Source organism: Haliotis rufescens, unplaced genomic scaffold (genome assembly GCF_023055435.1).
Source record: "Haliotis rufescens isolate VD_foot unplaced genomic scaffold, xgHalRufe1.0.p SCAF_17, whole genome shotgun sequence".
NCBI lineage: Eukaryota > Metazoa > Mollusca > Gastropoda > Lepetellida > Haliotidae > Haliotis > Haliotis rufescens.
Window position 1 is genome coordinate 56530 of NW_025963857.1, and position 25314 is coordinate 81843.

The window sequence follows — 25314 nt, forward strand, 5'->3', positions numbered from 1 at the left end:
ATTATCACAAGTATATAGGAAATAATTTCAAATTGTGGACAACCAACAAAACCATGAACATGTAGATACGAGACATGAAACTGTAAATAGTGTTTCTTGTTGCCCAGGTGAAACCAGCTCATATGTATTAAAAGATAAATTAAAACAAATATTCCGATACACAAGGTTCAATGTATATACATTTTAAAAGAATACTAATACCTTAAAAGAACTACATCATCCATCCTACTTAATATTATATTAAAAAAGATATTCACTTATTGATATTAATATTACAATCTTATGTTTCAAACTTTGTCCTATCCTATCAAATAAAACATGTTTGATGTTCAGATCCTTCACTAGGGGGATGTGTCAAAAGTTCTCACAGCATTTCCATATCTGAATGTTAGTATAACAATATACATGCCCTCTATGAATTGAAGAAGACGTATATTTACCACGAGAATCGATGGGAATTGAGTGTAAACACATGAGAATGACTGAATACAGCAGAACCAAAGGACACATTGTGATAATGAAGTTCTCACTGAAACAATAAGGTTCATGTTTGGAAATGATGAGCATGCTTTTGACACATCCATTTATTATTTACAAATGTTTCATAAAATATCACATGCTTCAGTGGGGAATGAAGCCTTAAATATGGACAGCTCTTGCACAAATAGTCTTAAAAAAATCCTGTACAATATTTAGGATCTTCACCGAGACAGACGGAGCGTCACCTTTTCTTGCTCGTCCGGGGTCGTTTCTTGTCCTCCTGGAACCCAAGGAATAGATTCATATGAAGCACATGACGCAGGTTGTGTGGGGACAAGCTGTGTTCAAGTTTACTCTGCTGCAAAGTAGGGCTGGGACGGGTAACTCGGGTACTCGGATCAGGTGGGTAGTGAGGACGACCCGGGTACCCACAGGACTCCCCGGACCTGTTGTTTGTCCGGGATATATTGTTTAATGACAAAAATATCTACAACTCTATGTTTAAACTACAAGTCACACATCTTCGCAGTTCTTCCTGACTACACCCATTCCTTCTAACTTTTATATGTTTCAATAAAGATAAAACTTCAATCAACTTCAGTGTATATCGTTTCATACGTGTATCTAAATACATTTTACCAGAGCTACAGTCAACCTTTCCCAATTTTGAGAGTTACAGCGGGTACCTGGGGAAGGTCGGGTAATTGAAAGACTATTTCAGCACAGACTTGTTCAGTATGAACCCGATACAATTAAAGAAAAAGATGATAAATGTAAAATGTCACCCGTATACCACATGCTTTCACTTGTAAACAAGTATGAACTCAATAATGACATAAACACATATACCATTTATTCTCATTTCCCCTCAAAACATGCATGGGCGAGTCGAGTTAAAGAACAAATAAGCGTATGTGACCATAACATAATTCATGCAGAGATTCATTCAAGAGAAAACCTAAAACGATACTCTCTTATACAATCACCTAAGGCACACAGACTTTGGTTACTAACAATTGAAAGGCCGGAACACTTCTATGATTTAGCATATGCCTTAGTACCTACAGTATACAATCTGATGAATGTTTATGCGGCACATTTGCTTTTGATATTATCAAACATGTGTTTATGTATTGTAAAAAGACTCAACAACAAAGAAATATTCTTGTTGAGTCTATTATTGATTTACTAGATTTCTAGTATCTGGAACGATGATGACGATACCTTTCTGTCCTTTTTACTTGGCGGTTTGCCAACAGAAAGTACTATGGCAATTGAATACAATCTATGGGCAAATATAATGCTTCGTGAATGTAAAACTGTTAAAATGTGGAAAAACCTACTAAGAAACATTATTTGATAACGATGTGAAACTGTCTGTACATACAATATATCTAAACACATTTTATTAGAGCTACAGTCAAACTTTTCCCAATCTTGAGACCTACAGCGGGTACCTGGGAAGGGTCGGGTAATAGGGGGTGGGTCCCCGAGTGGTAAATCTGGACTCGTCCCAGCCCTCCTGCAAGGTGTGGGAGACATCACCAGTGTAAGTAAGACCTGCTTTGAGTTTTTGCTTTTGAAATTTATCTTTTAATTTGCATCTAATTTTGATTTTTTTGACTGGTTAAAAAGTCAGGATTTTTTTACATGACAATTCCATGATGTGATCTGAACTGGCAACCATATATCTTGTTTAGTATTGTCAACCAGTGTGTTCCAAATGATCCACCAGGGATGGTGATGAGGTAAAGATTCACTGACACACCAGGGCAGGTGATGCGGTAAAGATTCACTGACACGCCAGGGCAGGTGATGAGGTAAAGATTCACTGAGTGACCAGGACAGGTGATGAAGTAAAGATTCACTGAGACACTGGGGCAGGTGATGAAGTAAAGGTTCCCTGAGACACCAGGGCAGGTGATGAGGTAAAGATTCACTGAGACACCAGGGCAGGTGATGAAGTAAAGATCCACTGAGCCTACAGGCAGGTGATGAAGTTAAGGTTTATTGTGCACATGGTTTGTGACAGTGTGCGTCCCCCTTCAGGTGATGAGGTAAAGATTCACTGAGTGACCAGGACAGGTGATGAAGTAAAGATTCACTGAGACACTGGGGCAGGTGATGAAGTAAAGGTTTACTGAGCCTACAGACAGGTGATGAAGTAAAGGTTCACTGAGACACCAGGGCAGGTGATGAAGTAAAGATTCACTGAGTGATCAGGACAGGTGAGGAAGTAAAGATTCACTGAGAGACCAGGTCAGGTGATGAGGTAAAGATTCACTGAGCCACTGGGGCAGGTGATGAAGTAAAGATTCACTGAGACACTGGGGCAGGTGATGAAGTAAAGGTTCCCTGAAACACCAGGGCAGGTGATGAGGTAAAGATTCACTGAGACACAAGGGCAGGTGATGAAGTAAAGATTCACTGAGCCGCTGGGGCAGGTGATGAAGTAAAGGTTTACTGAGCCTACAGACAGGTGATGAAGTAAAGGTTCACTGAGCCACCAGGGCAGGTGATGAAGTAAAGGTTTATTGTGCACATGGTTTGTGACAGTGTGCGTCACTCTTCAGGTGATGAGGTAAAGATTCACTGAGTGACCAGGACAGGTGATGAAGTAAAGATTCCCTGAGACACTGGGGCAGGTGATGAAGTAAAGGTTCCCTGAGACGCCAGGGCAGGTGATGAGGTAAAGATTCACTGAGACACCGGGACAGGTGATGAAGTAAAGATTCACTGAGCCTACAGGCAGGTGATGAAGTAAAGGTTCACCGAAACACCAGGGCAGGTGATGAAGTAAAGATTCACTGAGACACCAGGACAGGTGATGAAGTAAAGATTCACTGAGCCTACAGGCAGGTGATGAAGTAAAGATTCACTGAGACACCAGGACAGGTGATGAAGTAAAGATTCACTGAGGTAAATAAGGTTTACTGTGCACATGGTTTGTGACAGTGTGCGCCACCCTTCAGTTAGTTGATACATGTGCAATGCCATTGCTGCACATCCTAGGGCACTAATGGCGAGCCCAGGGTATAGGTATCAAATAGATACAACTCCTCCCCAACCCCTACTCCCCTCACCTTCTCCTTGACGTAGCCGTGCTCCAGCAGGATTTCCCTGGAGAGGTTATTGATGTGCTTAAATATGTCCGGACCGAGATGGATGCCACCGTACCACCGAGTCACCACCACCATCCCGTTCTCCGCATTCAGAGTCTAGAGGAAGAGGCGTCACTATATTGACAATCACCTCACTCAAGATATTTCCCTCCCAGGTTTGGAAAACTTTTACTGAATAAACTGTCCACCTGGCCCTCCCTCCTCAGGTTTATAAACCTCCAGTGACGTCATGCTATTGTTCTCCAGTGGGAATAAATCTCATAAACAGGGATGTGATAATATGGTGGGTGGGTGGATGAGTGAGTGAGTGAGTGAGTGAGTGAGTGAGTGAGTGAGTGAGTGAGTGAGTGGGTGAGTGGGTGGGTGGGTGGGTGAGTGAGTGAGTGAGTGAGTGAGTGAGTGAGTGAGTGAGTGTTAATAGTGTTCCAGTTATATCACTGCGTGTCAGCTTAATGTGGGAAGAAAGCCCGAAGTGATGCAGGTCTCAGACATTTACCACTTCGGTGAAACCCACGAGCACGGGTTTGTTGCTGACAAACCTAGAAACATAATCGAGGTGAACCAGGATTCGAACCCACATCACTTGTACAAGGGGTGGCCGGGGGTTCCGAGTCAACTATGATGAACTGTGTTGCTAATAGGGCTGGGACAAGTCCAGCTTTACTCCCGACCCCCTATTACCCGACCCTACCCACTGTAGGACTCAAGGAGTTGGGAACAAAATGTCCGATTGGAATTGTTTTACTGCAGCCCTGGCAAAAACAGTTTAGATTCATGTATCAAACGATCAGATCATGTGTACACTGAAGTTGACTGAAGCTTAATCTTTTAAGTTTTACTCAAACATATACATGGGGTCGCTTTATAAACGGCGATATACGGTACTATGTCCGCATGGAACTCTGGGTAGGGGAGTGCGATTTTTCTTCTTAGGAAGAGGTGGAAATAATGAAGGGAGTTTTCAATCATTGCTAATAAAGTCCATCTTAAAAACAGTGTCAAGATCAATAAACAAAGCAAAAACAAATAAACAAATAAACACTGTCAACTTCTGCGCTCCTGTCCCCGAGACTCCTGTACCCACCTGTAGGCCACGATGTTGTGGATAGCTGCTGCTATCTTCCTGTTCTCCGGTAACTTATTCCTCACAAGCTCTATCTGAAACACAAAACATCTTATTCAGACAGTATGTTAAGTGCATGTATGTGTATTCAGTGCATGTTTGTGAAATGGGGTGTGTGTGTTTATTTGCTTGTTGTTTAACAGTGCACTCATTAATATTCCAGCTATATGAGGGTGGTGTGTAAATTATCGCGTCTGGACCAGACAATCCAATGACTGATATGAGCATCGATCCACGCAGTTTGGATACATTGACATGCACCAAGTCAGTGAGCCTTACCACCCGATCCTGTTAGTCACCTCTTACGATAAGCATAATCACCTTTGACGACAAGCATGGGTTGCTGAAGACCTATTCTACCCCGGATCTTCACGTGCGTGTGTGTAGAGGGATGTGTGTGTGTGTGTGTACAGGGGTGTATGAGTGTGTACAGGGGTGTATGTGTGTGTACAGGGGTGTATGTGTGTGTGTACAGGGGTGTATGTGTTCACAGGGGTGTATGTGTGTGAACAGGTGTGTATGTGTGTGTACAGAGGTGTATGTGTGTGTACAGGGGTGTATGTGTGTACAGGGGTGCATGTGTGTGTACAGGGGTGTATGTGTGTGTACAGGGGTGCATGTGTGTGTACAGGGGTGTATGTGTGTGTACAGGGATGTATCTGTGTGTACAGGGATGTATATGTGTGTACATGGGTGTATATGTCTGTACAGGGTGTGTGTGTGTGTGTGTACAGGTGTGTATGTGTGTGCGTGTGTGCCAGGGTGTATGTGTGTGTACAGGGGTGTATGTGTGTACAAGGACGTATGTGTGTGTACAGGGATGTATCTGTGTGTACAGGGGTGTATGTGTGTGTACAGGGGTGTATGTACGTGTACAGGGGTGTAACTGTGTGTACAGGGGTGTATGTGTGTGTACAGGGGTGTATTGTGTATAGGGATGTATGTGTGTGTACAGGGATGTATGTGTGTGTACAGGGATCTATGTGTGTACAGGGATGTATGTGTGTGTACAGGGATGTATATGTGTGTGTACAGGGGTGTATGTGTGTGTACAGGTGTGTATGTGTGTGCGTGTGTGCGAGGGTGTATGTGTGTGTACAGGGGTGTATATGTGTACAAGGACGTATGTGTGTGTACAGGGGTGTATGTGTGTGTACAGGGATGTATCTGTGTGTACAGGGATGTATATGTGTGTACATGGGTGTATATGTCTGTACAGGGTGTGTGTGTGTGTGTGTACAGGTGTGTATGTGTGTGCGTGTGTGCCAGGGTGTATGTGTGTGTACAGGGGTGTATGTGTGTACAAGGACGTATTTGTGTGTACAGGGATGTATCTGTGTGTACAGGGGTGTATGTGTGTGTACAGGGGTGTATGTACGTGTACAGGGGTGTAACTGTGTGTACAGGGGTGTATGTGTGTGTACAGGGGTGTATTGTGTATAGGGATGTATGTGTGTGTACAGGGATGTATGTGTGTGTACAGGGATCTATGTGTGTACAGGGATGTATGTGTGTGTACAGGGATGTATATGTGTGTGTACAGGGGTGTATGTGTGTGTACAGGTGTGTATGTGTGTGCGTGTGTGCGAGGGTGTATGTGTGTGTACAGGGGTGTATATGTGTACAAGGACGTATGTGTGTGTACAGGGATGTATCTGTGTGTACAGGGGTTGTATGTGTGTGTACAGGGGTGTATGTGTGTGTACAGGGGTGTATGTACGTGTACAGGGGTGTAACTGTGTGTACAGGGGTGCATGTGTGTGTACAGGGGTGTATGTGTGTACAGGGATGTGTGTGTGTGTACAAATGTGTATGTGTGTGTACAGGGGTGTATGTGTTCACTTTATGAAAACTAACCAGTTTCCATCCAAGGATGTGTGGAACAAAACCGTACAGACTAAAATAACAGAACATGAAACTGCTCATTGGCACACGAGTCTGCGAGATCACCCTGAATTAAACAGATTTATTAAAATTCACAGTAAGCTTGTACCTCATAGACTGTGGAATATGTGTATTCTGTACAATATACCAACTAGACCTATGTATGCACTTGTGAAACTAGGAACACTACCAATAACACCTGGACAGTGTTTAATGTGTGATGAGGAGTGCGATGACATAATAAAGCACCAACTGCTATGTTGTACAGCTTTAGCTGATGCAAGGAACACCCTCTATGAACATCTATTTGACTCTTTAAACCTCGAACAATAGATGCGTATTGAGGACTGTGCAGATGACGAAGTCAAACTTGTGACATTGCTAGGTGGTATAACCCCTATTGTAGAGGATATGAGCCTTGACAGATGGGCTGAATTCATATCTTCTGTATCACGACACATAAGCTCCTGGAACCTGCGATCACTGCTCTATCTATAGACATTATATCTCATACCAGGACCAGGACATGTAAATATTCAGTATTGCCAATTTCTCTGCATAATATAATGTTCGTGTAAATATGCTGTGTTAACATGATTCCAAATGTATATCACTCTCCGAAATTAATGGAGGAAATAAAGATCATTCATTCATGGGTGTTTGTGTGTGTACAGGGGTGTATGTGTGTGTACAGGGATGTATGTGTGTACAGGGGTGTATGTGTGTGTGCCAGGGTGTATGTGTGTGTACAGGGGTGTATGTGTGTTTACAGGGGTGTATGTGTGGGTACAGGGATGTATGTGTGTGTACAGGGATGTATGTGTGTGTACCGGGGTGTATGTGTGTGTACAGGGGTGTATGTGTGTGCGTGTGTACCAGGGTGTATGTGTATGTACAGGGGTGTATGTGTGTGTGTCAGGGTGTATGTGTGTGTACAGGTGTGTATGTGTACAGGGGTGCATGTGTGTGTACAGGGATGTATGTGTGTGTACAGGGGTGTATGTATGTGTACAGGGGTGTATGTATGTGTACAGGGGTGTACAGGGGTGGATTTGTGTGTACAGGGATGTATGTATGTGTACAGGGGTGTATGTATGTGTACAGGGGTGTACAGGGGTGGATTTGTGTGTACAGGGATGTATGTATGTGTACAGGGGCGTATGTTTTTGTACAGGGGCGTATGTGTGTGTACAGGGGTGTATGTGTGTGTACAGGGGTGTACAGGGGTGGATTTGTGTGTACAGGGGTGTATGTGTGTGTACAGGGGTGTACAGGGGTGGATTTGTGTGTACAGGGATGTATGTATGTGTACAGGGGTGTACAGGGCTGTATTTGTGTGTACAGGGGTGTATGTATGTGTACAGGGGTGTATGTATGTGTACAGGGGTGTACAGGGGTGTATGTGTGTGTACAGGGATGTATGTATGTGTACAGGGGCGTATGTATGTGTACAGGGGCGTATGTGTGTGTACAGGGGCGTATGTATGTGTACAGGGGCGTATGTGTGTGTACAGGGGCGTATGTATGTGTACAGGGGTGTATGTGTGTGTACAGGGGCGTATGTATGTGTACAGGGGCGTATGTGTGTGTACAGGGGCGTATGTATGTGTACAGGGGCGTATGTATGTGTACAGGGGCGTATGTATGTGTACAGGGGCGTATGTGTGTGTACAGGGGCGTATGTATGTGTACAGGGGCGTATGTGTGTGTACAGGGGTGTATGTGTGTGTACAGGGGTGTATGTTAGTGTACAGGGATGTATGTATGTGTACAGGGGCGTATGTTTGTGTACAGGGGTGTATGGGGTGTACAGGGGTGTATGTGTGTGTACAGGGGTGTATGTTTATCTCAAATACATCAACATAGTGAAGTAATCATGATTACCAAGACGTGTGGTGGACGGTCATACATTTATTGTATATGTACATGTTATCAATAAAGGTCGATAGAGTACAAAAGTAAAACACAGCAAACTCGAAGTAACTGCCTAATGAAACGATCATTTTTTTTTGTGAAAAGTAATTATATATAATAAGAATATATTAAATTTCCCGTGGGCGGTCGAGATTTGTTAGTTTTACTTATACATGTTATTAATGTCGATAGACCTGAAATTTGATCTGTGCATATATTTTTAAAATGCTCTGCAGGTTCTGTTTTGGACTACTGGTAATTTTAGAAACGGCTTCTATTGACATACATAATGATTCATACTTCCATACTTTAAGGTGAGGTGAGGTGAGCTGAGGTGAAAGTGAGTTTAACGTCGTGTTCAAGGTTATTGCACTAAAATGCACGTGAGTGTGGCTGCTTTTACAAGTTCAGACTAATGCCGATTTTATTGTGCTAGTCCACTGAGTACCACATTAACATGAATACCCCACTCAGACACAGCATACTGCGGAGCCGACCAGTCTTTGTTTTAGCCCCTTAATGCCGATTGCCAGACAGGGTAACAACAAGTATAATCTTTTAACGTCTTTTGAAATGACGCGTCAGGGGATCGAACCCCCGCTTCTCGGGCGGACGCTCTACCACTACAACACAGGAGCGGTCCATTCCATCTGTTAAGGACGCCCGCCAGTTATATCATGGCGTACCAGCTTCACGTGGGAGGAAAGCCAGAAGTCTTGCAGACCTCAGACGTTTACGAAGTTTGTGAGACCCAACAAACACCAGTATGGAAACATATCAGAACATATCACGGATTCGAACCCACGATCGTATGATCCCAGCATGCTCTGCAGAGTGTAATGCAGCACCTCAAACGACTGGGCGACCCGTTCCCGCCAAATTTTAGAATTTTACTATGCCGTGCAGGCAAATATTGAACTTTAATACATAACCATGGATCGATTTCACAGGGCCAGGTTCCGTCCGAATTGACGGGGTTTCATTGTATATAATTACGTTAAAAAGGGCGTGAATAATGAGTTACATCGCAGTAAGCAATATTTAATCTCTGTCTTGCCAGCCTGGGCCAAGAAAACCAGTGATGACATCAACGATCCACGATGTTCGCCACGGTGCCACACAATCAGCCAGGTCACACACTGGGTGGGTGTACATTAAAAAAACATAAAAGATTTCCACGGAATCATCCAATCACAAATGTCAAATTGGTAAATCTGCACTGAAAGCTCTAAACGAACACTGCTGGTCGAACGAGTGATTCTGATTTTGTTAGTGGAACCTTGTACAGTAGGGGGATATTCTGTCATGGGTATTCACTTTTCCTATACACCGTGAGTGCATTACACCCACCCACACGGTAACAGGAGGCTGTGCAGTGACGCTGTGGTAAGACAGTATATAGCATTATACATTGAATGCTGAACGGTTTATTCCGGTATTGATGTGTATAGAAACACGAGCACATTGCAACTAGTCATCTTATTTATCAAGTATTCCTTGTTGAGGATATTTACAACTCTCTGTCCAAGATCACAACTGTAGGTCGTGTGTGGTTTGTTGGATTCATTCATATACAGATCATGACGTGTCAACGTTAATCGATAATTAAGTGTACGTGTTGTCAACAATGTGTGTGTATTGATATCCTGTACTGGTTTATGCCATAGTCACCACAATCTCCAGTGTGTTATCTGTATACCTACATACTGTGTACAACACGGAAGTCAGTCGTCTACTTTCGTTATGGTAATGAGGACCAGTGACCCACTAGGAAAATGGCGGGAGATATTCAAACGTGTTTCGGCTCCCAGTAGTTTCGAGTCAAGAGAATCTCTCAAAATCCATGCTACCATGTCCACAATTGCAGGCTTAACATTTCAATGGAGATGTTTCAGTTGAATACTTTACTGTTTTAATTTTATCATAGAAAGGAAGATTCATGAATAATTATGGTCAGGTGGTTGTTTAACATCTCGCTAAGACAGGTTGTTATTGTATTTTACTGTTTCCTTTTTCACAAAACTAAGAACAATTCTTTACATTTAGCAAATAGACACTTTCCGGTGTATGGTTAAGCAGCCCCGTGTAAGTTTTCCCTGAATGTGATCACTTGGTGCATGGACATCTGAAATATATCATATCTTTCATTTCTCAATCATATGGGAGTATGTTTCTTGTACACTTGATATGTCAAGTCAAGGGTTAAGGTCATCCTCAAGGTCATAACCTGAAGCCTGTTCAATTGAGACGAAATATCTTTGAGTGTTCCTTGAATACAAGGTCAAGTTTACTATGAAGGTCATTCGTAATCTGTGTTTGCCAATTTAACTTATGCCGATATGTATTTAAGTGTTATGCATGTACTTGTTATGTTATTTGAAAACACACGTATGACAAGTGGTAACAGGTCACAGTGACCTACTTTCATTTCGCAGCACACGCTGGACTTGTGTTGCCACATTGAATTCCCTTTTGGATCAACATTTGTAGTTAATATGCAATCTGGATCGTCCCATGGAATCGTCTTGAACATTTTGAGACGAAAGTGAAGGTCAAATTGGACCTGAATGTCATACAGTCAAAAATGTTCTTTCTTCACAATAACTCAAGCAGTGTTTACTACAGTAGGAGGAAGGTTTGTATATATCATCTTTGGGGTGGGGCATTTGAGTGGCAAGGTTGTGCACTACCTTTGAATGAAGTTCAAGCTTATTTAATCGAAAGTGCATACAACTTTCTTATTGAGGTAGCTAGAGGCATCAAACTTTTGTTAGTTTCTAAGTTCTCATATTTTCACAACCATTTTGCTCTTCGCTAGTTGAAATCTGTTTCGGCAGATAAAGTAGACTCAGTTGACTGATTATTCTCTTGAATATTCCCTAACCGGAAGTGATGTCATATGACTTACAATGATGTCATTAGAATAGACATGCCTTCAGGTTCCTCAGTACTGCCAAGGGTGACTTCTGGAAATGGCGGTGAGGGGGGACTGTAGTCTTGTCTTCTAGTTTCAACAGAATATGTTCAGAACAAAGAAGGCGTCTGCACCATGTCCAAAGTTCAACAAAAACATTCCTTTGTTATATACTTTGGAATCCTAGAAGGGCCATTGTCACGTTGTCGGCTTGTCACATTGTCACTCTTGCAAAAATAAGCAAACAGTGTCAAAAATTAACCACCACGTGAGAATGCGACAATGACACAACACTACACTTTGACCATTTGTCCAATTGTCGCGCTTTGAATAAAATATTAATTTTTTTGCCTAAGGGCAGCAAGGCAACATTTTTTCCATGGCGAAATATGTCAGGTTGTCGCTTTGTCACATGATCAAAACTGTGTAAATAGGACATTAAAATGGATGACAATGTGCGAAATATTGATAATGTCGCGTTGTCGCATTATCGATTAACCGTGCGCACGTGTAGCACTCGAAAAAAATGACCAGGACAATGCTACAAAATAACAAAATGTCGTGTTGTCGCATTATCGCATTGTCGTGTTCTTGTTAATTTTGACACGTTTTGCTTGTTTTTGTAAGGGCAAAAATATACTTTCTAGGGGTCCATAATATACTGATACTTTGATACAGCTTCAAAGTAACTCAACTGGGATATTTGGCACATGATTACACGGGAGACCAAAGAATGTTACATAAACCCAGGGTACTGTTGAAATCCTGAACCTTAACATGTTTCAGATGGCAACCTCTCAGAAGCTTACGGAACATTTCCTGACCTGTACAATATGCACAGAGGTGTTTGATAATCCCTGTACACTTGTGTGTAACCACACCTTCTGTCGGAAATGTGTCGTCAACTACACCAAGACCAGACCAGAAGCCATCAGTGCCAAGTCCCTCCTCTGTCCATTCTGCAACAAGATGACGAAAGTGTCTGCCCCTGAGAGACCAGTGGAGGAGTGGGCGGATGACGTCAAGCCAATCTTTATCATCCAGGGACTCTTGGACTCGTTTGGTCCGGGATCTAAAGGTAGATACAGCTGATTTTCTCCCAGACGGATTAACTACTAACGACAGACATTTTTTAATTTACACCAACACTATGTGCATGAAGCTCCAAACTCGCTGAACTATTAACATACTTGAGAATTTGCACAATCGTTTCATCTATCATAGGACTCATGAACTATACGTTTGAAATAGTGAGTGTTTACAGGCTTGCACTTTTGGAAGTATTTCAGGCATTCCATTCATTTCAAATGGTATCTAACTGGCTATGATCAGCACTGGCCTTTGGTAGTTTATGCCTTTGATAATGTTGAGATTTACACAATGCAGGCACATGGTTGTCGTCTTTCCACTGTGCATGAATATCAATAAAATCACTGCATATATTGGAACTGAGAAATAGAATGGGATAACTTATGACAGGATTCCTATTCCCCAGTCCTACCCACGCCTGCAGTCCCATTCCCCTGTCCCTCTCACCCTTGCAGTCTCATTCCCCTGTCCCACCCATGCAGTCTAGTTCGACTGTCCCGCCCTCTCCCTCCCACCCCTGCAGTCCCATTCCACTGTCCCGCCCTGTCCCTACCACCCCTGCAGTCCCATTCCACTGTCCCGTCCTGTCCCTCCCACCCCTGCAGTCTCATTCCACTGTCCCGCCCTCTCCCTCCCACCCCTGCTGTCCCATTCCACTGTTCCGCCCTGTCCCTACCACCCCTGCAGTCTCATTCCACTGTCCCGTCCTGTCTCCCCCGGCCCCGCAGTCTTTTTCAAATGTCCCTCGCACCCCTGCAGTCCCATTCCACTGTCCCGCCCTGTCCCTCCCACCCCTGCAGTCCCATTCTACTCTCCCGCCCTGTCCCTACCACCCCTGCAGTCTCATTCCACTGTCCCGTCCTGTCCCTCCCACCCCTGCAGTCTCATTCCACTGTCCCGCCCTCTCCCTCCCACCCCTGCAGTCCCATTCCACTGTTCCGCCCTGTCCCTACCACCCCTGCAGTCTCATTCCACTGTCCCGTCCTGTCTCCCCCGGCCCCGCAGTCTTTTTCAAATGTCCCTCTCACCCCTGCAGTCCCATTTCACTGTCCCGCTGTGTCCCTCCCACCCCTGCAGTCCCATTCCACTGACCCGCCCTGTCCCTCCCACCCCTGCAGTCTCATTCCCCTGTCCCTCTCACCCCTGCAGTCCCATTCCACTGTCCCACCCTGTCCCCTCCACCCCTGCAGTCCCATTCCACTGTCCCGCCCTGTCCCTCCCACCCATGCAATCCCATTCCACTGTCCCGCCCTCTCCCTCCCACCCCTGCAGTCCCATTCCACTGTTCCGCCCTGTCCCTACCACCCCTGCAGTCTCATTCCACTGTCCCGTCCTGTCTTCCCCGGCCCTGCAGTCTCATTCCACTGCCCCTCCCACCCCTGCAGTCCCATTCCCCTGTCCCGCTGTGTCCCTCCCACCCCTGCAGTCCCATTCCACTGACCCGCCCTGTCCCTCCCACCCCTGCAGTCTCATTCCCCTGTCCCTCTCACCCCTGCAGTCCCATTCCACTGTCCCACCCTGTCCCCTCCACCCCTGCAGTCCCATTCCACTGTCCCGCCCTGTCCCTCCCACCCATGCAATCCCATTCCACTGTCCCGCCCTGTCCCTCCCACCCTTGCAATCCCATTCCCCTGTCCCGCCCTGTCCCTCCCACCCTTGCAATCCCATTCCCCTGTCCCGCCCTGTCCCCCCCCCACCCCCCCCCACCCCTGCAGTCCCATTCCACTCTCCCGTCCTGTCCCTCCCACCCCTGCAGTCCCATCCCTTTGTCCCGCCTTGTCCCTCCCACCCCTGCAGTCCCATTCCACTGTCCCGCCCTGTCACTCCCACCCTTGCAATCCCATTCCCCTGTCCCGCCCTGTCCCCCCCACCCCTGCAATCCCATCCCCCTGTCCCGCCCTGTCCCTCCCACCCCTGCAGTCCCATTCCACTGTCCCGCCCTGTCCCTCCCACCCTTGCACTCCCCCACCCCAGCAATCCCATTCCCCTGTCCCGCCCTGTCCCTCCCACCCCTGCAGTCCCATTCCACTCTCCCGTCCTGTCCCTCCCACCCTTGCAATCCCATTCCCCTGTCCCGCCCTGTCCCTCCCACCCCTGCAGTCCCATTCCCCTGTCCCGCCCTGTCGCTCCCACCCTTGCAATCCCATTCCCCTGTCCCGCCCTGTCCCTCCCACCCCTGCAGTCCCATCCCCCTGTCCCTGCAATCCCATTCCCCTGTCCCTCCCACCCTTGCAATTCTATTCCCCTGTCCCGCCCTGTCCCCCTACCCCTGCAGTCCCATTTCCCTGTCCCTCCCACCCCTGCAGTCCCATTTCCCTGTCCTGCCCACCCCTGCAGTCCCAATCCTCTGTCTCGCCCTGACCTACCCGGCCCCTGCAGTCCGATTCCCCTGTCCCGTCCTCTCCCTCCCACCCCTTCTAAGAGTTCAGGACATAAAGTGACCAGCTACTGTCCACACACGAACTGAGTACTAAATATATTTCTATAAGTGATAAAATGTATACCAAATGCTTAAGTAAGAAGGTTTTATTTAATTGGTCCATCTCCTGGAGCTGATAGTGTTTCCGTTGCTAGAAAGATATAAGGTGACACATGTAAATAGTTTTAGTCGGTGAAATGTTATTATGCAACTGTAATGTGTTTACAAAGACGACCTACTGTACCTACTGCCAAGAAGATGGGGAGACAACTCTGGCTGCTGTTTGGTGCTCGGTCTGTGATGAGGCACTCTGTGACAAATGTACTGGAGCTCACAACCGCATCCCATCATTTCGTCAGCATGACGTCACTGACCTGTCTGGAGAGGTAAAGGCTAAGGGAAGACGAAAGGTCATGTGCAGAGAGCACAGGCAGGAGTCGCTAGAATTTCTCTGTAAGGATTGCAAGAAGGCAGCGTGTCAGAAATGTTGCATCATTTACCACAGGAAATGTGACGCCGTTGTCACGATCACCTGAAGGCTACTCCTGTGTTACAGGACACCATTAACGTCAGAGTAGGAGGCGACATTAACACACCACACCCGCGTGACGTGACAGTGATGGTGGTGAATGACACAGATACAGTTGTAGTCACAGACTGGATCAACGACAATGTGAAGTCCTTCTACACCAGGAATAACCAGACACGTCACAGTAAACTCAGTCTGGGTGGTCGACCATGGAATCTGACAAAGTTGACACACAACCAGGTGGCGGTCACTGTCTGGAACATCTATCAGATTGTAACGGTAGAAGTCAACCCTGACCTGGTGCTGCTGTCAACCATCACAACCAGCAAACAGTACTGGGGCATAACGTCCCTGACACCATCAACACTAGCAGCTAGTTCCCGGTCTCCTACCTGTGTTGATATCCTGGATATGACGGGAAACGTGCTGAGATCAATCAGTCCACTCCACAACGGTAACAACATCTTACAAAGACCCAACTATCTCTGTACCACGAGGACTGGAAACATCCTGGTGTCTGACTGTGGAACCAAGCGTGTCGTGTGTCTGACCCCCGAGGGAGATGTGGTGTTCACCTACAGCCCTATAGGAGACACAGCACTGAAGTGTCCCCAGGGTATCACACGTACCAGCACAGGTGACATCCTGGTGACAGACTACCTTCTACACAGAGTCATCCATCTGACGGAGTCAGGACAGTTTGTCAGAAACATACTGACACAACAGGACGGTATCAACTATCCCTGGGGTGTGTGTGTAGACGGACATGGCCACGTGTATGTTTGTCTCATTAGCGGAGTTATTAAGGTGTTCACATGTAAACACTGACAACGTGTGTTTGTGACATATATATGTGTGTAGAACTCTCTCAGGTTGCTGTCGTCTTTAGGAAGGAATTCATAAACGCCCAAACAGTAGGATACTGATTATCCGCATGTTGCCTAATGGATGACGATGTACTATTCAGGATATCTCAGTCACATGCATGTCTCACAGTACACGATACATCAACTGCGTTTTAAAGACAGCTCAGATACGAGACCTGTCCATGTTACTCTCTAATACATCAACATACTGAAGTAATCAGGATTACCAAGACATGTGGTGGACGGTCATACATTTATTGATTTTATGTGTACATGTTATTAATAAATGTCGACAGACCTGAAATTTGATCTGTGTATATATTTTTAAAGTTCTGCAAGTTCTGTTTTGGATTACTGGTAAGTTTAGAAACGGACTTAAAGTTGAAGTTAAGTAAAACAGTGAATCAAAAGCTTGAAACCCGTTCCATATTCACAAGAAATCTCTTCCGAAAGCATTTCTTATAAGTCAAGGTAAATAATCAAGAAATGAACTGAATTCAAAAGTTACTTCACCTCAGACTCAACAAGAAGAAGAAATAAAACTGTTCCAAAAATATAATTTATTTTTAAGTTTTTGAAAAGTTAATAGCCACCAATCTTGCTGCGGACAGTCACTGTTCGTCACACGAAGCATGTGAATTCTGCAAGCAAACACAACGACCACTTTTGCAACTTATTAGGTATCCAAGCCACAATGGCTGAGAGCTCTGTTGTAATTGTTGGATATATTATTGTCATTATTTCCCCCGATTTTTGTACCAGGGACACCTCAATAACCAGAGTTATTATTATGCAATATATTATGTGTATTATAGAAATTGTGTAAATACTGTTTTTTAGTGAACATAATATATGGCTTGCTGTCTTCCAGTGTTGACTAAATATTGATTGATTGATATGAAATAAATTGGCATGGAATGACATGGCATTATATGGTATGATATGATAAGATATGATGTAGACACAACCAACAAGAACAGAGAGCTATGAAGACTAACCACGATTTTTCACGAAACACAATTGAACAAACCAGTTTTAAACTACGTTCCATGTACTTCGGTGGATCCAGGGGATGGGGGAGGCGTTCCTGACCCCCCTCCTTTTGAAAACCCAAATGTAGTATGTTGTAGGCAGTACAGGGGCGGTCGGGTAGCCTAGTGGTTAAAGCGTTCACTCGTCACACCGAAGACCCAGGTTCGATTCCCAACATGGGTACAATGTGTGAAGCCCATTTCTGGTGTCCACCGCCGTGATATTGTTGGAATATTGCTAAAAGCGGCGTAAAACCATTCTCACTCACTCACTCACTGTAGGCAGTACAGTAATCTGAGAGGGCATTTTATATTTGGAATCCTCCCTTTTGAATATGCTGGATCCGCCCTTGTATGTATACGAGTAGCCTCACAGGTTCTCAGTGCCTTAACATGTTACCACGGGATGGACAGGGAACTATCATAATAACCAACATGTTCCAGCTTTAAATAAGTTTCAGGTTAGAATCGTCGTGGTAGCCCAGTATTAAGTCTGGTTGTGATGAGAGTGTGACGTGTTGTACATGCTGTGTACACCTGTTATCTAGCCTACTTAATTGTGAACTGCATGTGCTGCATATCTTAAACAAACTGCTGACTCGAGATAACCAATGACTGACGACGTACATAGACAAGCCGTGGACATTGCACCTAGTCCACAGTTTGCCACCCAACTCGGGAGGATCACACACAGGTGTTATTGCGCCCACCTTCAACACGAGATATTCACACAGTTCTCGGAGGACTACGTTACCAGTGTCTCATCACCAGCAAGGTAATGTTGCGTGTCTATTTGCCTCGTGTTTTCCTGGCTGGTGCTAGGTATTTGGCTAAGCAGTTGCTACATTTGGCAAAGCAGTTGCTACATTTGGTAAGCAGTTGCTTCATTTTGCCAAGCAGTTCTCAACCATTTCTAGAACATAGGTGCACACCCATAGATCTATTTCACTGGGCCTACCGTCTCCATACATTTATACAACATAACTACACACCCATGGACTTATTTCACTGGGCCACCCATGTCCAGACATTTATAGAACATTGCTACACACCCATGGATCTATTTCGCTTTGGCACCCGTCTCCTTACATTTATAGAACATCACTACACACTCAATGATCTATTTTACGTAGCCACACGTGTCTAGGAATTTATAGAACATTACTACACACCAGTTCCGCGCCAGATGTCACTTGCTTCAAAATATGTGTGGTCACTTTCAGCATAAGTCATCATGTTAAAAACTACAGCACTTAATATTGAAAAAAACATGGTTAGTTTTAATTACTGGATGGGTGTAGATTGAAAAAACGAGGATAAAAAACGAGGATCCAAGATCACAACAAAGTCGTGTGTGGTTTGTTGTATTCGTTCATATACAGATCATGAGGAGTCAACGTTTATCGATAATTAAGTGTATGTGTGTGTATTAATATCCTGTACTGGTTTATGCCATAGTCACCACAATCTCCAGTGTGTCACCTGCATACCTACATACTGTTTACAACACGGAAGTCAGTCGTCTACTTTCGTTATGGTAATGAGGACCAGTGACCCACTAGGAATATGGCGGGAGATATTTAAACATGTTTCAGGGCCTAGTTGAGTCAAGAGAATGTCTCAAATCCAAGCTACGATATCCACAATTGCAGACTTCATATTTCAATGGAGATGTTTCAGTTGAATACTTTACTGTTTTAATTTTATCATAGAAACGAAGATTCATGACTAATTATGGTTAGGTGGTTGTTTAACATCTCGCTAAGACAGGTTGTTATTGTATTTTTATTTTACTGTTTCCTTTTTCAGAAAACTAAGAACAATTCTTTACATTTAGCAAATAGACACTATCCGGTGTATGATTAAGCAGCCCCGTGTAAGTTCTTTTTCTGAATATGATCACTTGGTGCATGGACATCTGAAATATATCATATCTTTCATTTCTCAATCATATGGCAGTATGTTTCTTGTACACTTGATATGTCAAGTCAAGGCTTAAGGTCATCCTCAAGGTCAGTTGAGACGAAATACCTGTGAGTGACCCTCGTATACAAGGTCAAGTTCACCGTGAAGGGAATTCGTAATCTGTGTTTGCCAATTTAACTTATGCCGATATTTATTTAAGTGTTATGCATATAGTTGTTATGTTATTTGAAAACACATGCATGACAAGTGGTGACAGTTCACAGTGACCTACTTTCATTTAGAAAGCTGTACTTTTGTTGCCACATTGAATTCTATTAAGGACCAACACGTGTAGTTAATATGCAATTTGGATCGTCTCATGGAATCGTCTTGAACATTTTGAGACAATAGTGAAGGTCAAATTGGGCCTGAATGTCATACAGTCAAAACTATACTTTGTTCACAATAACTCAAGCAGTGTTTACTACATTAGGAGGAAGGTTTGTATATATCATCTATGGGTGGGGCATTTGAGTGGCAAGGTTGTGCGCTACCTTTGAATGAAGTTCAAGCTTATTTAATGGAAAGTGCATACAACTTTCTTATTGAGGTAGCTAGAGGCATCAAACATGAAAAATTTGGTTAGTTTCTATGTTCTCATATTTTCATATTTTCACCACCATTTTGCTCTTAACGCTAGATGGAATTGATTATTAATTTGCTCTTAACGTGACTTCTGGAAAGTGCGTTGAGGAGAGACTGTAGTCTAGTCTTCTAGTTTCAACAGAATATGTCCAGAACAAAGAAGGCGTCTGCACCATGTCCAAAGTTTAGCAAAACAATTCCTTTGTTATATACTATGGAATCCTAGAAGGGTCATTGTCGCGTTGTCAGCTTGTCACATTGTCACTCTTGCAAAAATAATTTAACCACAGCGTGAGAATGCGACAATGCCACAACACTACACTTTGACCATTTGTCCAATTGTAGCGCTTTGAATAAAATATTTATTATTTTGCCAAGGGGCAGCAAAGCAACATTTTTTCCAGGTCGAAATATGTCAGGTTGTCGCTTTGTCATACGATAAAAACTGTGTAAATAGGACATTAAAATGGATGACAATGTGCGAAATATTCATAATGTCGCGTTGTTGCCCTTATCGAGTTACCAGGCGCACATGTAGTACTCGAAAAAATTGACCAGGAAAATGCTACAAATTAACAAAATGTCGTGTTGTCGCATTATCGCATTGTTGTGTTCTTGTTAATTTTGACACGTTTGGCTTGTTTTTGTAAGGGCAACAATATACTTTCTAGGGGTCCATAATATACTGATTCTTTGGGACAGCTTGAAAGTAACCCAACTGGGTTATTTGGCACCTGATTACACGGAAGACCAAAGAATGTTACATAAACCCGGGGTACTGTTGAAATCCTGAACCTTAACATGTTTCAGATGGCAACCTCTCAGAAGCTTACGGAACATTTCCTGACCTGTACAATTTGCACAGAGGTGTTTGATAATCCCTGTACACTTGTGTGTAATCACACCTTTTGTCGGAAATGTGTCGTCAACTACACCAAAACCAGACCAGAAGCCATTAGTGCCAAGTCCCTCCTCTGTCCATTCTGCAACAAGATGACGAAAGTGTCTGCCCCTGAGAGACCAGTGGAGGAGTGGGCGGATGACGTCAAGCCAATCTTTATCATCCAGGGACTCTTGGACTCGTTTGGTCCGGGATCTAAAGGTAGATACATTTGATTTGCTCCCAGACGGAGTAACTACTAACAATCAGAGCTACATCGACAACATGTGCATAAAGCTCCAAACTCGCTGAACTATTGACATACTTGAGTTTTTGCACAATCGTTTCATCTATCATAGGACTCACGAACAAATACGTTTGAAATAGTAAATGTGTTTACAGACTTGCACTTTTGGAAGTATTTCAGGCATTTCATTCATTTTAAACCGTATCTAACTCGCTATGATCAGCACTGGCCTTTGGTGGTTTATGCCTTTGATAATGTTTAGATTTACATAATGCAAGCACATGGTTGTCGTCTTTCTACAGTGCATGAATATCAATAAAATCACTGCATATATTGGAACTGAGAAATAGAATGGGATTATTTAGGACAGGATTTCTCTTCCGCTGTATCCCCCAGCCCTACAGTTCCACACACTTGTCCCACCAATTCCTGCAGTCCCATACACCTGTCTGCCATGTCCACCCCGTCCCCAGTCCCATGTCCCTGTCCCGCTCTGTCCTACCCATCCCTACAGTCACATTCCCCTGTCCCTCCCACCCCTGTAATCCCATTTCCCTGTCCCGCCCTGTCCTTCCCATCCCTGCTGTCCCATACATCTGCCCGCAATGTCCACCCCGCCCTGCAGTCCCATACACCTGTCTGCCATGTCCACCCCGTCCCCAGTCCCATGTCCCTGTCCCGCCCTGTCCTACCCATCCCTACAGTCACATTCCCCTGTCCCTCCCACCCCTGTAATCCCATTTCCCTGTCCCGCCCTGTCCTTCCCATCCCTGCTGTCCCATACATCTGCCCGCAATGTCCACCCTGCCCTGCAGTCCCATTCCCCTGCCCCGTCCTGTCCCTACCAACCCTGCAGTCCCCTGTTCCGCCCTGTCCTTCCCGGCTCCGCAGTCCTATTCCCCTGTCCCTTCCACCCCTGTAATCCCATTCCCCTGTGCCGCCCTGTCCTTCCCAACCCTGCAGTCCATTCCCATGTCCCTTCCAAACCTGCAGTCCCATTCCCCTGTCCAGCCAACCCCTGCAGTCCACTCCCCTGTCCCTCCCACCCCTGCAGTCCCGTTCCATTGTCCCTCACACCCCTGCAGTCCCATCCCCTGTCCCTACCACCCCTGCAGTCCCATTCCCCTGTCCCGACCTGTCCCTCCTACCCCTGCAGTCCTATTCCCCTGTCCCTCCCACCCCTGCAGTCCCATCCCCTGTCCCGCCCAACCATGCAGTCCCAGTTCTCCGTCCCATCCTGTCCCTTCTACCCCTGTAGCCCCGTTCCACTGTCCCGCCCTCTCCCTCCCACCCCTGCAGTCGCATTCCACTGTCCCGTTCTGTCCCTCCCACCCCTGCAGTCCCATTCCCCTGTCCGTCCCACCCCTGCAGTCCCATTCCCCTGTCCGTCCCACCCCTGCAGTCCCCTTCCCCTGTTCTCCCACCCCAGCAGTCCCCTTCCCCTGTCCCATCCTGTCTCTCCCACCCCTGCAGTCCCATTCCCTTGTCCCACCCACCTCTGCAGTCCCCTTCCCCTGTCCCATCCTGTCTCTCCCACCCCTGCAGTCCCATTCCCTTGTCCCGCCCTGTCCCTCCCACCCCTGCAGTCCCAGTCCTCTGTCCCGCCCACTCCAGCCGATATTTTGCTAACAAACATGTATTGCAGCATCTAAGAGTTGAGGACATAAAGTGACCAGCTACTGTGCACACACAAACTGAGTACTAAATAGATTTCCATAAGTGATAAAATGTATACCAAATGCTTAAGTAAGAAGGTTTTATTTATTTGGTCCATCTCCTGTTGCTGATAGTGTTTCCGTTGCTAGAAAGATATAAGGAGATATAAACACATGTAAATAGTTTAAGTAGGTGAAATGTTATTATGCAACTGTAATGTGTTTACAGACACGACCTACTGTACCTACTGCCAAGGAGATGGGGAGACAACTCCGGCTGTTGTTTGGTGTTCGGTCTGTGATGAGGCACTCTGTGACAAATGTACTGGAGCTCACAACCGCATCCCATCATTTCGTCAGCATGACGTCACTGACCTGTCTGGAGAGGTAAAGGCTAAGGGAAGACAAAAGGTCAAGGTCATGTGCAGAGAGCACAAACAGGAGTCGCTAGAATTTCTCTGTACGGATTGCAAGAAGGCAGCATGTCAGAAATGTTGCATCATTTACCACAGGAAATGTGACGCCGTTGTCACGATCACGTCACAGATAATGACAATGAAAAGACAGCTGAGAGCAGTGAAGAAGGCATTATCAAAGAAGGAAGATAAGATGAAACTACGTGTGAATGAAAAGAAGTTGAAAGAGAAATTAGGGAGAGATCATTTTTCAATGATGAAATCGAACATTCAGTCTGCATGCCAGAAAGTTATCAATCAGGCCAAGGAGAAGGAGAGGAAGCTGTTAGATCAGATGGAAGACATTTCATATAAACACATCGGGCAACTGAAAGCAGACATTAAGTCAGGTGAGATGTCAGTACAGATGTACCAACAACAGGCGGAGCTGATAGACCAGGCTCTACAATCTGAGTGTGACATGGATGTGTATGAGATGTATCAGGGATGTGAGACGGGTGATGTGGAGGCTGTCGGAGACGCAGATGTGAAGGAGAGAGGAAGAATAACCAAGGTCACATTCAGACAGGACACGGACAAGCTGAGTAAATCTCTGGACGATCTACAGCTGGGTGAGATAGACGTCATGTATGAGAGTGAGCTGGACATGAAGGCTACTCCTGTGTTACAGGACACCATTAACGTCAGAGTATCAGGCGAAAGTAACACACCAGACCCGAGTGACGTGACAGTGATGGTGGTGAATGACACAGATAAAGTTGTAGTCACAGCTTGCAGCAACAGCTGTGTGAAGTCCTTCTACACCAGGAATAACGAGACACGTCACAGTAAACTCCGTCTGGATGGTCAACCATTGAGTCTGACAAAGTTGACACACAACCAGGTGGCCGTCACTGTCTGGAACATCAAACAGATTGTAACAGTAGAAGCTAACCCTGACCTGGTGCTGCTGTCAACCGTCACAACCAGCAAACAGTACTGGGGCATAACGTCCCTGACACCATCAACACTAGCAGCTGGTTCCCGGTCTCCTCCCTGTGTTGATATCCTGGATATGACGGGAAACGTGCTGAGGTCAATCAGTCCACTCCACAATGGTAACAACATCTTACGATGTCCCAACTTCCTCTGTACCACGAGGACAGGAAACATCCTGGTGTCCGACAGTGGAACCAAGTGTGTCGTGTGTCTGACCCCCGAGGGAGATGTGGTGTTCACCTACAGCCCTACAGGAGACACAGCACTGAAGTATCCCCAGGGTATCACAAGTACCAGCACAGGTGACATCCTGGTGACAGACTTCTCTCTACACAGTGTCATCCATCTGACGGAGTCAGGACAGTTTGTCAGAAACATACTGACACAACAGGACGGTATCAAGCACCCCGAGGGTGTGTGTGTAGATGGACATAACCACGTGTATGTTTGTCTCAGTTTGGAAGGAGTTATTAAGGTGTTTACATGTTAACACTGACAACGTGTGTTTGTCACATATATATGTGTGTAGAACTCTCTCAGGTTGCTGTCGTCTTTAGGAAGGAATTCCTAAAGTCCCAAACAGTAGAATACTGATTATCCGTAAGTTACCTGATGGATGACGATGTACTATTCAGGATATCTCAGTCACATGCATGTCTCACAGTACAGGATACATCAACTGTGTTTTAAAGACATCTCCGATACGAGACCTGTTAATTATTATTAATAAATGTCGACAGACCTGAAATTTGATCCGTGCATATATTTTTAAAGTTCTGCCAGTTCTGTTTTGGATTACTGGTAAGTTTAGAAACGGACTTTGTTGAAGTTAAGTAAAACAGTGAATCAAAAGCTTGAAACCCTTTCCATATTCACAAGAAATCTCTTCCGAAAGCATTTCTTATAAGTATAATTTATTCAAGGTCAAGGTAAATAATGAAGAAATAAACTGAATACAAAAGTTACTTCAACTCAAACTCAACAAGAAGAAGAAATAAAACGGTTATCAAAAATATTATTTAATTTTAAGTTTTTGAAAAGGTTAATAGCCACCAATCTTGCTGCGGACAGTCACTGTTCGTCACACCAAGCATGTTAATTCTGCAAGCAAACACAACGACCACTTTTGCAACTTATTAGGGATCCAAGCCACAATGGCTGAGAGCTCTGTTGTAATTGTTGGATTTATTATTATCATTATTTCCCCCGATTTTTTG

The 25314-nt window shown here is 44.9% G+C and overlaps 2 protein-coding genes across 4 annotated transcripts; both read left to right on the forward strand.

Moving 5' to 3' along the window:
- Nucleotides 1–9852: 9852 nt before the first annotated feature.
- LOC124114063 (tripartite motif-containing protein 2-like) lies at nucleotides 9853–25090 on the forward strand. Of its 3 annotated transcripts, XM_048397371.1 has the most exons (4): nucleotides 9853–9909; nucleotides 12224–12515; nucleotides 20732–21023; nucleotides 22933–25089. In XM_048397371.1, exons 2-4 carry the CDS (start codon nucleotides 12453–12455, stop codon nucleotides 24585–24587), a joined length of 2010 nt encoding a protein of 669 aa, XP_048253328.1. In that variant the 5' UTR covers nucleotides 9853–9909; nucleotides 12224–12452; the 3' UTR covers nucleotides 24588–25089. The 3 variants fall into 3 exon arrangements, with proteins under 3 accessions (XP_048253328.1, XP_048253330.1, XP_048253329.1); XM_048397373.1 differs by lacking the exons at nucleotides 9853–9909; nucleotides 12224–12515 and adding an exon at nucleotides 17827–18146 and having other exon boundaries at nucleotides 22933–25088; XM_048397372.1 differs by lacking the exons at nucleotides 9853–9909; nucleotides 12224–12515 and adding an exon at nucleotides 18185–19247 and having other exon boundaries at nucleotides 22933–25090.
- LOC125381138 lies at nucleotides 15397–16649 on the forward strand. Its single transcript, XM_048397379.1, has one exon. The coding sequence runs from the start codon at nucleotides 15565–15567 to the stop codon at nucleotides 16300–16302; it is 738 nt and encodes a 245-aa protein (XP_048253336.1). The 5' UTR covers nucleotides 15397–15564; the 3' UTR covers nucleotides 16303–16649.
- Nucleotides 25091–25314: the final 224 nt, after the last annotated feature.

Excerpts from the sequence above, each read along its gene's own strand:
- LOC125381138 (XM_048397379.1), top strand. The coding sequence starts at position 15,565 with ATGGTGGTGAATGACACAGATACAGTTGTAGTCACAGACTGGATCAAC.
- LOC124114063 (XM_048397371.1), top strand. The coding sequence starts at position 12,453 with ATGACGTCAAGCCAATCTTTATCATCCAGGGACTCTTGGACTCGTTTG. Across the intron at positions 12,516-20,731 it reads GTTTGGTCCGGGATCTAAAG|ATGGCAACCTCTCAGAAGCT; the intron begins GTAGATACAGCT and ends AACATGTTTCAG. Across the intron at positions 21,024-22,932 it reads GTTTGGTCCGGGATCTAAAG|ACACGACCTACTGTACCTAC; the intron begins GTAGATACATTT and ends ATGTGTTTACAG.